We start from the raw sequence: 13,649 nt of genomic DNA, 5'->3' as shown, positions 1-13,649 counted from the left end.
TTCTAGGAAAAAGAATTTGGATCACCAAATTATTCCTGGTTGCTTAAATTATTATACATATCCCATTACTCTTTGTACACAAAATGGTGATTTACAGGATAATTTCATCCCTAGTCAAGCCATCCAAGTAAGACATATATTTCTTAGACCAGCCGTGCAATTCTAAGTGTGGCTTTAGTATCAGATGTGACAATCCTTCCCCCTTTTTAAAAAACTATACTGCTTACTGTTTAGTTAATAAACTTAGAAATCATTGTTTGGATTATGTTGTTAAGTACCATTTAATCTATATAAATATTTTGGTGTGTGTGTAAATGTCATTACAGTAGTTTTTGTCTGATTCTAATGTGACATTTGATGTGTCTGAAGGAAATCCAGGGGCTAATACTACTGATGTGCAGTGCACACCTAACACACTAGTAGTTTATTCTTGTATGAATAAAGGTCAAATATTTACATGGAATGCTGACCCTGACTTATAAAACTACTGTTTTAAATTATGCCATTTTTACATATAATTTAATATTATGAATAGCCTCATTTAATAATTAAAAAATATGCCTTTCAAATAGTTCATAAATATATAAAATTTTACTACATTCTATTTTTTCTTTAAACATGACATTTAAACTCTCTTTACAAACCCACACAAAAAAATTTTTTTTCTTTTTAACAGTCACAGATGCAATGATTTTTTGATTGGTAGGATCTTACTGCATGCAAGAAAGGCAGGAGATATTCTCATATAACTTAGGGACATTTCTACTACTTTGAGCTGTATAATTTCCTGGATGAAAATCAGTAGTATCAAAGAAAAATAAGAAATCTCAACTAAATATTTACATTGTAAGAGTCTTTCCTAAACTTCTTAAAAATGCAAGATTTAGGAGGGTATCTGGCACAGTGTTAAAAATTATTTTGATGATGAAGTAATAAGTTAACAATATACATGAAAAGTTTTCTGAAATACATCCTAGTATACTTTAAATATATGGTGATAAATTGTGCATATTTGAAAAAATTTTAACTGTATTTTCTTTAACTGTATCAGGGACATGTAGAACCTCTCTTTTTAGAATAGGAATCACATTCTTATAATTTAATAGGAAAATCCAAAGCCAGCTAAAAAAAGCCTTTTTGGTGACTCCAGAAAGGTTATCAAAGGATATACAAACAAAAATGTCCTTCGTAATCATTTCTTGTCCCAAGATATCAACATTTTAAGATGAATGCTGTTAGGAAAAATTTTTTGTTACATATGTAATAAATTTTAAGCCTGTCTTCCCTTATTAAATATTTGTGAGTCACTGACAGACAGGTACTCACAAGGCCTTCTCAAGCTATAGCGTGAAGGCCACTAAGGCAAGTTTTCAGTAATTCCTTAAAGAATGATTTTGAAATGCACATATAACATTTAAACATACATATGTTTGATGCAAGCCCTCAAATAATGTCATTTTGTTCAACATGTTTCACTATAAATGTTGAGATGCCATAGGAACTGAACTCTTGTTTATATCAATTAGCCTATAAAAAAACTAGTTTCCTGATATGTTATTAAATACCCACTATCCACGATGTTAAGTGAGGACTCACTGTGCTGTATATCCATAAGAATAAGTCTGTACTTTTAAAATAGAAAGAAGACGCCTATGATGATCTGCCCAAAGAACAGCAAAGCTATGCCGTCTGCCTGGAATTAGCCCTTGCAACCGCTGTCAGGCAGCCTGAACGGCCATGACCACGTCTTAGAGCAGCTGAAGCACTGAACTCTGATATTTATTCTCCAGCTTGCCTCTCTAAAGAGTTCAGCCCATCTTGGAGATAGACCTATATATGTATCAAAGACAGAGAGAAAGGTCAGAGCATTGCCTGAAATACAGTACTGTGCAAATTTCAATTTCAGATTTTATACTCAAAACACTGTGTTTGAAATAAGGCTGTTAAAAAGATATAAGCAAAACTAATATTCAGTTTTAACCAAGACTGCACATCAATGACAGTGATAAAGATTAAAAAAAAAAAGCCCTACCATCAAAATGGTAACTGGTTTAATCACATCCTCTACAAAAAAGATGATTATGAAACTTCCCTTAGTTATGAATGTAACCAGCTCACTGGGACCCAATGAGTCTCTGTCTCCAGTTTGTCAAAAGTTGCTTTTAGCTCTTTGAATGCCACGGTGAGATCATCATTTACTATAGTTTTGTCAAAGAGATGACCATATTGACTTTCCATTATCTGTGCTGATTTAATCATTTCTTGAAAGTCTTCTTCCTAGAAAAGGAAGTATGTTTTCTTAAGTGGTTAAAAGCAGGCAATTCCGTCACCTCACATCAATGCGAACATTCCACACTGGCTCAGCTCACACTATCCTGTGTCCATACTCTCACCTCAGCCAGAGAGAACAATTACCTTCTATAACTCAAGTTTTTCAGAAGTCACAGTTCCTGATACTACTTTTTTGATTTGCTTATAACTAAACTGCTCCGACAAGAGTCAAAACTTGTCTTGCCTGGCCTATGGTGGCGCAATGGATAACGCATCGACCTGGAATGCTGAAGTCGTTGATTTGAATCCCCAGGCTTGCCTGATCAAAGTGCATATGACATACAAGAAGCAACTACTACAAGTTGAAGTTTCTGCTTCCCCATCCCTTCTCTTTCTCTTTCCTCTCTAAAACCAATAAATAAAGTCTTTTTGTGTGTGTAGGGTTTGTGTGAGGACAGGAAAGGAGAGAGATGAGAAGTATCAACTCATAGTTGAGGCACTTTATTTGTTCATTGATTGCTTCTCATACGTGCCTTGATGGAAGGGCTACAGACAAGCCAGTGACCCCTTCCTTGCTCAAACCAGAGACCTTGGGCTCAAGCCAGTGACGATGGGCTTCAAGGTGAACAAGCCTGAGCTCAAGCTGGCAACTTTAGGGTTTTGAACTTGGGACCTCAGTGTCCCAGGTGGAAGTTCTATCCACTGCACCACTGCCTATCAGGCATAAATAAACTCTTAAAAAAAAACACCAAAAAACTTGTCTTATATGAAGTTCAGGATAATTACTTACTGACATCATTATAGAGATATCTCAGTATTAAAATGGCTCTTGGGAAGGGGAGAAGAGCCATTTATTCTGATGCTGCATTATAAATGCTTATTCATAGCCAAGAATTTATAACATAAACTGCTTTTTCAGAGGTGAATACATTTGTAAAAGGACAGTTACCAAGTTCTTCCTAAGTTTCATTGGAAGTGGGTAAGAGGTCCTTTATACTCACATTATTGAGCCAGTAAATATTTTAGTTAATTATATAACTTGACTTTATAACCATATATATAAATGTGAGCTAAATCCTAAGACTATGCTATCATTTATTATCTCCACTGAGAAAACTTGAAGTTTATAAATAGTACAATAACTTTCTACATTGCAATATACTAAAGTAATTTCAAGTCCACCTTTCTTCCTTTTTTTTTTTTTTTTTTTTTTTGTATTTTTCTGAAGTGAGAAGTCAGGAGGCAGATACACAGGCTCCCACATGTGCCTGACCAGGATCATGCTCACCAGGGGGCATTGCTCCCTTACAACTGGAGCCATTCTAGCGCCTGAGGCAAAAGCCATGGAGTCATCCTCAGCACCTGAGCCAACTTTGCTCCAATGGAGCCTTGGCTGTAGGAGGGAAAGAGATAGAAAGGAGAGGGGGTGAAGAAGCAGATGGGTGCTTCTCCTGTGTGCCCTGGCCAGGAAACGAACCCAGGTCTCCTACATGCCATGCCAACGCTCTACCACTGAGCCAACTGTCTTTCTTTTTTTTATATTGTGAAAGGAAGGGAGATAGTGAGACAGACTCCTGCATGTGCCCTGACCTGGATCTACCCGGCAACCCTCAGCTGGGGCCAATGCTTGAATCAACCAAGCTATTTTTAGTGACTGAAGCTAACGCTCAGACCAGCTGAGCTACCCTCAGCACCTGGGGTCAGATTCTAACCAATCGAGCCATGGGCTGCAGGAGTGCAAGAGGGAGAGAAGGAGAAGAGGCCGGAGAAGAGAGGTAGATGTTCGCTTTTCTTGTGTACACTGACTGGGAATTGAACCTAGAATGTCCATATGCCAGGAAGATGCTCTATCCACTGAACCAACTGGCTAGGGCTTCTAGTCCAAATTTCAAAGTCACAGATTTCACAACAGGAAAATTTAACTTTAGTGTTAATCAAGAGCCCTAAATAACTAACATCATATGATAATCCCTATTCAACATGGATATGTATTGCCACTATTTAGAAAAAAGATACTTGTCAGATATTGAAAATAAAAAAGTATAATCTCTATTTTGTAACTATAATTAATTGTGTACAAATTAATACAGACTAATGTTAAAAATTAGTTAATTAAAGAGGGAGGGGAAAACTCTTGACATTTTATTTATTTGCTTTTTATTTTTGATCCTAAGGTAGGTTTCATTATCTTAAAGTCAGAAACAAAAAACAATGAAATAAGAAGTCTTGCAAAGAATTACTGTAGTCATGAACATACCACAGTTGCCATCTATAATAACTCTCATACGAAATATAAATATTATTGAATAATCGTGACTTTATTTGTCCTATATCAAAATGATGCTTTTTTTCTTTATTATGCTAAATATTATTGATGCAGAAGACAAAAAAAAGACCAATTTTAAAATTTTCATCTAGGTTATTAATGACCAATAGTAACTGACTTTGGTACTTTTTCCCTTAAAATGAGGGTAATCCACCTGACCAGGTTCTGGAGCAGTGGATAGAGCATTGATCTGGGACACTGAGGACCCAGGTTCAAAACCCCAAGGTCGCCAGCTTGAGCGTTCACACTCACCAGCTTGAGCACAGGGTCACTGGTTTGAGCAAGGGATCATAGATATGACCATCATGGCCGCTGGCTTGAGCAAGGGGTCACTGGCTCAGCTGGAGCCCCCAGGACAAGGCATGTATGAGAAAGCAATGAGTGAATAAATAAAGTGCTGCAACTACGAGTTGATGCTTCTCAACTCTCTCCCTTCCTGTCTGTCCCTGTCTGAAAACTAATTGGTCTAATTTTTATATAAATGGCCTACAAAATTTTGTAAGTGTGCAAAATAGTTTTGAGTGAATATAAGATGAAGATCCATGCATGGAAATATGAAAAGCAATTCTAGTGCAATCACTCAAAATGTACGTATCTAAACACAGTTCTCCATTACAGATTTTTTGGGCTGCAACTTTATCTACTCATTTCCTAATGTAGTCACGACTGCATGTGTGGTCTTTAAGTGCCACTCGTGTGTTTTCACTGTGGCGTCGTCACACTTACTATAAAGGGCTTCGCAGCAGCCTGATCGTCTCTGCTTGAAACCATCTTTGCGTTTCTCCTCGTCTCTCTCAAACGCTCTATTGATGGAGGCTTTATAAATATCACGTAGGGCTTAAATTCTAGTGTTCTTAAATGTTTCACTGTCTGCAGGGATGAAAATAAGGTTTTTTATTATTTCTCCACAATGTCATGAACAACTATGTAACAAAATTTTCTTTCTAACCTAGAAAATGTGTTAAAATGATTTTCTAATTGGTTCAGTAGATCTTTCAATTTATTATCAAATCAGCTGTTGACAGTTAAAATGTAATACACCCCCCCCCCCCGAAAAGATGAAGAATGTAACTTGCCTTCAAAATGTTTGGAAATCCACCATAATTAATACTAAACTGAAGCAGCTAGAAATACCATGAAACTGATTTTTAAACCAACACCCAAAAGATACTATGAGCTGGATAACTTTCTGTACATGAAAATCTCCCACCATCCTATTTAAGTCTCTTCCTGACTTCAGGCAAGAGTTCTCCTTCTCGTTCCTCCTACCCTCCTACCAATCTTCTGCTTCCCATGGAGCTTGTCAACACTCTGCCAGCAAATATTTTGTTATTTACATTCTGATCCTGGGACTCACTCATCTGTGATCAAGGGTTGTTGGTAGAAGAATGAGACTTGAGACCTCTCCAGACTATGAATATGAATCATAAACTCCCTGCAAAGTTAGAAGACAGGTCATGTGTGTGCATCCCCATAGTGGTAATGAGGGAATGTGGGACAGGGGGCCAGTGAGGTCCTGAGAATGCATACTGTAAACCACACCAAGGGAGCTGGGAACAACTAGCCCCAGGACACTAGCACAGAAGTTCTTCTCAAGCTAGAGTGTGTCCCATTCATTATTGGTGCCCAGGTGAGGAGTCAGCCGCCCTACTGACTCTTGATTGAGGTACAAAGGGTTTCTCCTGGTCATTCTGGCTCTTGGAGGTCACACCCTGAGCTGCAGCCATCCTAGTGTGAGAATCTGGCTCCTGGGTAATAAGGAAAATGTTGTGGGTTAGGATTCTGCTGGAGGCTATCTGGTGTGACAAGGAACCCAATGGCTTCATCTCGGTCCACAGTGTTTGTGAGACTTCCCAGGGTGTCAGGCAAAGGCCTGCCTGACAGCTGCAATGAGGATCTTTGGCCATAAAATCCCTGTGAGATGCCCCACAGCTCAGGTACTATAAATGAAACCAAAATCTAGAACCAAAGTCAAAGAAAGAGGATGGAGAACCAGAATGTCCATTGTTAAAACTTATAAACACTTTTGGTAACATACAGTGTGTCCGTAAAGACATGGTGCACTTTTGACCGGTCACAGTAAAGCAACAAAAGACGATAGAAATGTGAAATCTGCACCAAATAAAAAGGAAAATCCTCCCAGTTTCTGTAGGATGATGTGGCAGCATGTGCACATGCGCAGATGATGACGTAACACTGTGTATATGGTGGAGCAGCCCACGGCCATGCCAGTCGAAATGTGGACGGTACAGAGGAAAATTCAGTGTGTTCTGTGGCTCGCTAAATTCGAATCTGTGACCAAAGTGCAACATGAATATCGGTGCGTTTATAACGAAGCACCACCACATAGGAATAAAATTACTCAGTGGGATAAGCAGTTGAAGGAAACTGGCAGTTTGGGGGAGAAACCCCGTTCTGGTAGGCCATCAGTCAGTGACGAGTCTGTAGAGGCTATATGGGATAGCTACCTAAGGAGCCCTAAAAAATCTGTGCATGATCCCACATCGAACTGCACTGAATAGGTATGAAACTGGGAGAGTTTTCCTTTTATTTGGTGCAGATTTCACATTTCTATTGTCTTTTGTTGCTTTCCTGTGACCAGTCAAAAGTGCACTATGACTTTATGGACACACTGTATAAGAATGCATTATACATATAATGTAACATCTTTTATTTTTTTATTGTTTTCCAAGTAAGAGGAGGGGAGATAGACTCTTGCACGTGCCCTGACCGGGATCCACCTGGCAACTCGTCTGGGGCTGATGCTCTGCCCATCTGGGGCCATGCTCACAACCAAGCTATTTTTTTTAGTGCCTGAGGCAGAGGCTCCATGGAGCAATCCTCAGTGCCTGGGGCCAATGCGTTTGGACCAATGGAGCCATGGCTGCGGGAGGGGAAGAGAGAGACAGAGAGGAAGGAGAGGGGGAGGGGTGGAGAAGCAGATGAGTGCTTCTCCTGTGTGCCCTGGCCAGGAATCAAACCTGGGACATCCAAATGCTGGGCTAATGCTCTACCACTGAGAAAACTGGCCAGGGCTGTAACATATTTTTAAAATAAATACAAACTTTATAGAAGAAAATCTCAGTCATTCTACTTGGCAAAAACTGAATATAAATAGGACTTAAAAACACAGATCTTGAGGCTTACCCTACTCCTCTTTTCTAATACGTTTTGTTCACCAAAACTTCTCAAATTATACAGAAATGTCATCTTAGCAGGACCACATATATATGCAAAGTGAGTAGACTTCAGATTTACACAGTGAGATACTCACATGAAGCACAGGAGATTACATGGACTTCAAGAGTGTTGAATAGTTCACTGTTTACTTACATGAGGCTGAACATCCAACAAGCAAACTTTGTTTTTAGCTAGGACAGACCGAACTGAGTCTATACTTGTGCCATAGTAGTTGTTCTTATATTCACCATATTCAATAAACCTGTGGAAAATCAGAAATGCATCAGAATCATTTATGAATTAAATATGTGTAGATAGCAAGAAATAATTCATATACATAAAAAATCTTTTTGCTGAACATGAAATTATTTTTTCTGTGTTTAATAAAATGAATAGAGCCAAGTACTCCAGAATGTCAATTTAAAAATCTTTTATTTTACATTTTCAAATCAGTAACACTTGCTTGTATTACACTTAAGCAGAAAAAAGTATTTCTGTCCAGCAGTACGCTAATGTTTTCCATCACCTCTTTTTCAGAATTAATGCAATGCAATAAAACAGCGAATAAGCCAAACAATAGAAACTACTGAAATTTCACTGCACACTACAGAGTAGCCAAGCTCAGCTTCAGAGCTAGAGGAGGACAGGCTGGTGGCTAATGGAACCAGGGCAGCCAATTATGTGCTATAAAAACATAATCATTGTGCCAAACACAAAAAAAGCATTTTGATGTTTCAATAAAATTCCACAATCTTGCATAAAAACACACATTACTCCCTGATACCCTAAAATATTAATGCTTAAGAAATGGAGGCTCTAGGGATAAGGGATGTAGGGCTAGCCAGAGGATATGATATAAGCAAGATGATGCACATTATTTCAATTTTTTGAAAAGTCAATGGGGGGGGGAGTGTAGGGAGGAAACTGTAGAACTAGGGATCTATTACATAGTTGTTAGTTTTTAAAATGAAATTCTATCCAAATTATGTTAAAATTCAAACAGTGGCATGGGAAGGGTCAGCATAAGATACTGGCAAGCTTCCCTTATTTCTCTCAATAATACCTACACATTTATCTTACCAGAAACATAGCAGCACTAGGTTATTTTAAAATTACAAGCGAAGACTGGCAACAAGCACTAACTAAATTATCACTTTTTATTGGTTTCAAATATAAAAATAAAATATATTTCAAATGGAAGGGAACCCTCGGTTGTCTAAAATTGGCTCTACAGGTATAGGCTTAAAAACACATCACACAAAATTCTAAAAAAACTCCCACTTACTTGTTATTTTGTACATCTGTCTCAAACAAATGCTTGGAAATGAAAATATATTCAACACCATCACTCTCCTGGCTTCTCCTTGCTCTGGTAGTATCTGAGATTTAATTAAACAGGGTTTAGAAAAGGCTACGCCAGCCACCCTAAAGAACATACTAAAACAGAAATCATTACATATTTAAAGTACTTTTCTTAAATAAGATTTTAAAACATAAAAAGATAATTATTTAATAAACTATAGTAAAAATGTCATTAATTTTGATTTATCACTAATTAAAATTAAATTGATTTGAAGGTGAATTCAAAATTAAATTGTATTCCTCATGTGCTATTATTCATTATTTTGAAGGTACTCATTATTTATTTTTAATTTTCCTTTTTATTGAATTTATTGGAATGACAACTACTTAACAAAATTGTACAGGTTTCAGGTGCACAATTCTACAACACATTATCTGTACACTATTGTGTATTTACCTCCCCAAGTCAAGTCTCTCCTTCACCATTTATCCCCCTATCCCCTCCTCCGCCTCCCCCCCTACAATCACCACATTGTTGTTCATATCCATGATTTTTTCCTTTTGCTCAAGCCCTCCACTCCCTACCCAGCCCATCTCCCCAACAGCAGTCAACCTGCTCTCTCTGAGTCTGTCTCTATTGGACTTGTTATTCATTATGTTCATTAGATTCCACATGTGAGTGAAATCATATGGTACTTGTCTTTCTCTGACTGGCTTGTTTCACTTAGCATAATCATCTCCAGGTACATCAATGCTGTTACAAAAGGTTAAGATTTCCTTTCTTTTTTATGGCCAAGTAGTATTCCATTGTGTCTTACAAGGTGATTAAATAAAAATGGTTATTTCAACACTTGAGAATTTTTGTGAATAATATACTTGTCCAATGCCCACTATGTTGTAAGATAAGCTTTGAAATTATTTCACTATCTTTCACACTTAGTACATAGTGTATAACCTCAATGTTGTATTTTAATAAATAAAGAAGTCATAGTTATGTGTAATTCATTCTTCCTCTGAAAAATTATAAACATCTTGGAATACTATTGAACTCCCAAACTTTCAATAATTTTGCCTAACCATTCCTTACTGAATTAAAATGGAGTGGGGAAAAATACAGGATTAACTTTAAAAACAAAAATCTAAGGAATTTCAGTGTTGACATGGCAAGTGAAAAATTGACAACAGTTCATCCTTTCTGCTGATTACAACTAAAAACTCTGGACCCCAAACAACAATCTGAATACTCTAAAAAATAAATTAAAGCAGGTAGATTGTAGAGGGATGTCAACCTGCATGGGGAAGAGTTAACATTTATTTATTTTTACTTTTGTCCTCAGGGTAGGATCACTCACAGAGCTTCATGGCAGAATGTGTGACTAAATTCTAATAGAAGCCTTGACTTTTTGTTTAAAAGAACCAGGGGGAAAAAAACCCTGTGAGTTGAAGAGTGTAGAGTTGAATGCATGAAGGGGGAGAGCTGGGCTAAAAATATTCTAATTCTGTGTATGAGCCCACACTAGTCTAAGACTAACCCTGGAGCCACACACATGCAGTTCAGATTCAAACCAGCATAGCCAAGTTTTAAGAAGTAAACTGAGATTAGAAAACACAGTATCAGCCTAACCTATGAACAAAAGAAGAACAAACCCAAACCAACACAGAAAAGGCTTAAGGAACTGAACTGAGAGCTGAACTATGCGCACAAGTTTCTGACCAATTACTGAACTACAGGTGGCAGGGAAGACTCAAAGCCCAAAGCAAGTTTAGAAAATTAAAGTGATATTTAAACCACAACTCACAAAAAAATGAGAGGACTTATGATCCATACATAAACTGGTTTATAATTTGGTAAAATAAAACATCAATAGTCAGCCCTGGCCTGTTGGCTCAGTGGTAGAGCATCAGCCTGGTATGTGGAAGTCCTGGGTTCAATTCCCAGTCAGCATACACAGGAGAAGTAACCATCTACTTCTCTACACTTCCCCCTCCCCCTTCTCTCTCTCCCTCTCTCTCTCTCTCTCTCTCTTCTCCTCCCACAGCCATGGTTCGATTGGTTCTAGCAAGTTGGCCCCCAGTGCTAAGGATGGCTCCCTGGAGCCTGTGCCTCAGGCTTAAAAATAGCTCAGCTGCCAAGCAACAGCCTTAGATGGGCAGAGCATTTCCAATAGGGGGCTATGCAGAAGTCTGTCTGTCTCCCTTCCTCTCATTTAAAACAAAAACAAAAACAAACAACAAAATAATTAACATTCTCTAGAATATTAAAACAGGACCTAGAGTTATTATATAACATTGAACTCCTAATATCTAGAATGCAATTTAAAATTATTCAAAATAAAAAAAGCCTAAGAAAATATGACCAATTCTCAAGGGGAAAAATAACAGATGGCAACTATGAAAGACCCAAAAGTAAGAACTACCAGACAAAAATTTTAAAGCAATGATTATAATCACTGTGCTTTGTTAGGTAAAGGAAAACACACTTGAAGTAAATGAAAGTATTAATTTTAGTGGAAAAATAAACTCTATAAAGAACAAAATAAAATTTTTATCATTGAAACATATAACATCTAACAGAAACAAATCATTAGATAAGCTCTGTACAGAATGGAGATGATAGAGCCAGTGAACTTTGAAACAGATCAATAGAAATTATAAAATTTGAGCAAAAAAGAAAAAAAATTGAAAAAATATAAATGGAGCCCCCAGGACCAGTGTGAAACTATTAAGATGTCTAAAATATGTATAATTGGAAAGCCAAAAGAAGGAAAAAAAAGACTGTTACTTTAAGAAACAATGGCCAAAAACTGATAAAATTTGGTTAAAGACATAATTTTTATAAATTTCAGAAGCTCAATAAGCCCCAAACAGGATAAATTCAAAGAAAATCATACTTAGATATATCATAACCAAACTACTATAATAAAATCCAAACATAAAGAAAGAAATCTTGAAAATATCTGGAAAAAAACAACACAATACACACAAGGGAATAATGAGTTTAATTACTACAGATTTCTTATAAATCATAAAAACCAGAAACCATTGAAATAATATCTATAAAGTACTGAAAGAAAGACCTATTAACCAAGATATCCTCCAGGAATAAAGGCAAAATACCTTCTCAGATGAAGACAAACTAATAATTCATTAGCAGATCTTTTCTAAAAGAAATATTCAGAAAAAAATGTTTAGGTTGAATGGAAATGTTCAAAAGGAATTTAAATCTTCAAGAATGAAGACAGAGCAATAAAAAGAACAGTTGAATAAATATTGAAGGTTACTTTTTCCTCTTAAGTTCTTTAAAGTATATATGGCTGATTTAAAGTAAAAGTTATAATCTGGTGGAGTTTCAATGTCTGTAAATATAATAATACATTTGGCAACAACCACAAAAAGATAGGAGTGGGAGTAAATGGACTTATATGATTGCAACCTTTCTTTTTTTTTTTTTTTAATAAATTTTTATTAATGTTAATGGGATGACATTAATATTTCAGGGTACATATATTCAAAGAAAACATGTCTAGGTTATCTTGTCATTAAATTATGTTGCATACCCCTCACCCAGAGTCAGATTGTCCTCCGTCACCCTCTGTCTAGTTTTCTCTGTGCCCCTCCCCCTCCCCCTAACTCTCTCCCTCCCTCCCTCCTGCGTCCTCCCTCCCCCCACCCCTGGTAACCACCACTCTCTTGTCCATGTCTCTCAGTCTCGTTTTTATATTCCACCAATGTATGGAATCATGTAGTTCTTGTTTTTTTCTGATTTACTTATTTCACTCCGTATGATGTTATCAAGATCCCACCATTTTGCTGTAAATGATCTGATGTCATCATTTCTTATGGCTGAGTAGTATTCCATAGTGTATATGTGCCACATCTTCTTTATCCAGTCTTCTATTGAAGGGCTTTTTGGCAACCTTTCTATATTTTATGTGAAATGGCAAAAAGTTAACTCTATGTAGACTGAATGGTTAGATATATACATATGGTAATTGCTAGAACAATCAGTAAAAGAGTTAATGCAAAGAGATGTAAGTGGCCCTGGCCAGTTGGCTCAGTGGTAGAGCATCAGTCAGCATGTGAATGTCTCGGGTTTGATTCTTTCTCAGGGCACACAGCTGAGAAGCACCCATCTGCTTCTCCACCCTTCTCCCTCTTGCTTCTCTCTCTCTCCTCCTCCCATCCTGCTGCCATGGTTTGATTGGAGCAAGTTGGCCCCAGGTGCTGAGGATGGCTCCATGGCCTCTGTCTCAGGCACTAAAAAAATGGCTTGAGTTGCAATAGAGCAAAGGCCCAGATGGGCACATCACCCCCTAGTGGGCTTGCCGGGTGGATCCCGGTTGAGGCTCATGCAGGTGTCTGTCTCTGCCTCCCCTCCTTTCACTAAATTAAAAAAAAGAAAGAGAGAGAGAGAGAGAGAGAGAGAGAGAAGCATTGAGCCAATAAATAAATTTAAATGGGATACAAAAAAATTTCAAATATTTAAAAGAAAAAAGACAAAGGGATAAGTAGAAAACAATAATAAAATAGAAGCTTAAATTCATTCATTTCCAAATTCAATAAATATTAA

General features: G+C 37.2%; 1 protein-coding gene across 3 annotated transcripts in view; it reads right to left on the bottom strand.

Annotated features, from left to right (window-relative positions):
* Positions 1-1,643: 1,643 nt before the first annotated feature.
* MPP7 (MAGUK p55 scaffold protein 7) overlaps positions 1,644-13,649 on the bottom strand; it is a 283,309-nt gene continuing 271,303 nt past the window's right edge. For all 3 annotated transcript variants that reach the window (XM_066280418.1, XM_066280420.1, XM_066280419.1), the window contains 4 exons: positions 9,063-9,156; positions 7,931-8,039; positions 5,324-5,467; positions 1,644-2,277 (listed from right to left, as the gene is read on the bottom strand). In XM_066280418.1, coding sequence (XP_066136515.1) covers positions 2,098-2,277; positions 5,324-5,467; positions 7,931-8,039; positions 9,063-9,156 — 527 coding nt within the window. In that variant the 3' untranslated portion in view covers positions 1,644-2,097. The remainder of the gene's footprint in view (positions 2,278-5,323; positions 5,468-7,930; positions 8,040-9,062; positions 9,157-13,649) is intronic.

The sequence above is a fragment of the Saccopteryx bilineata genome, chromosome 5, assembly GCF_036850765.1.
Source record: "Saccopteryx bilineata isolate mSacBil1 chromosome 5, mSacBil1_pri_phased_curated, whole genome shotgun sequence".
Lineage (NCBI taxonomy): Eukaryota > Metazoa > Chordata > Mammalia > Chiroptera > Emballonuridae > Saccopteryx > Saccopteryx bilineata.
Note: the sequence above shows the minus strand (reverse complement) of the source record. Positions and strands in the feature narration are given on the sequence as shown.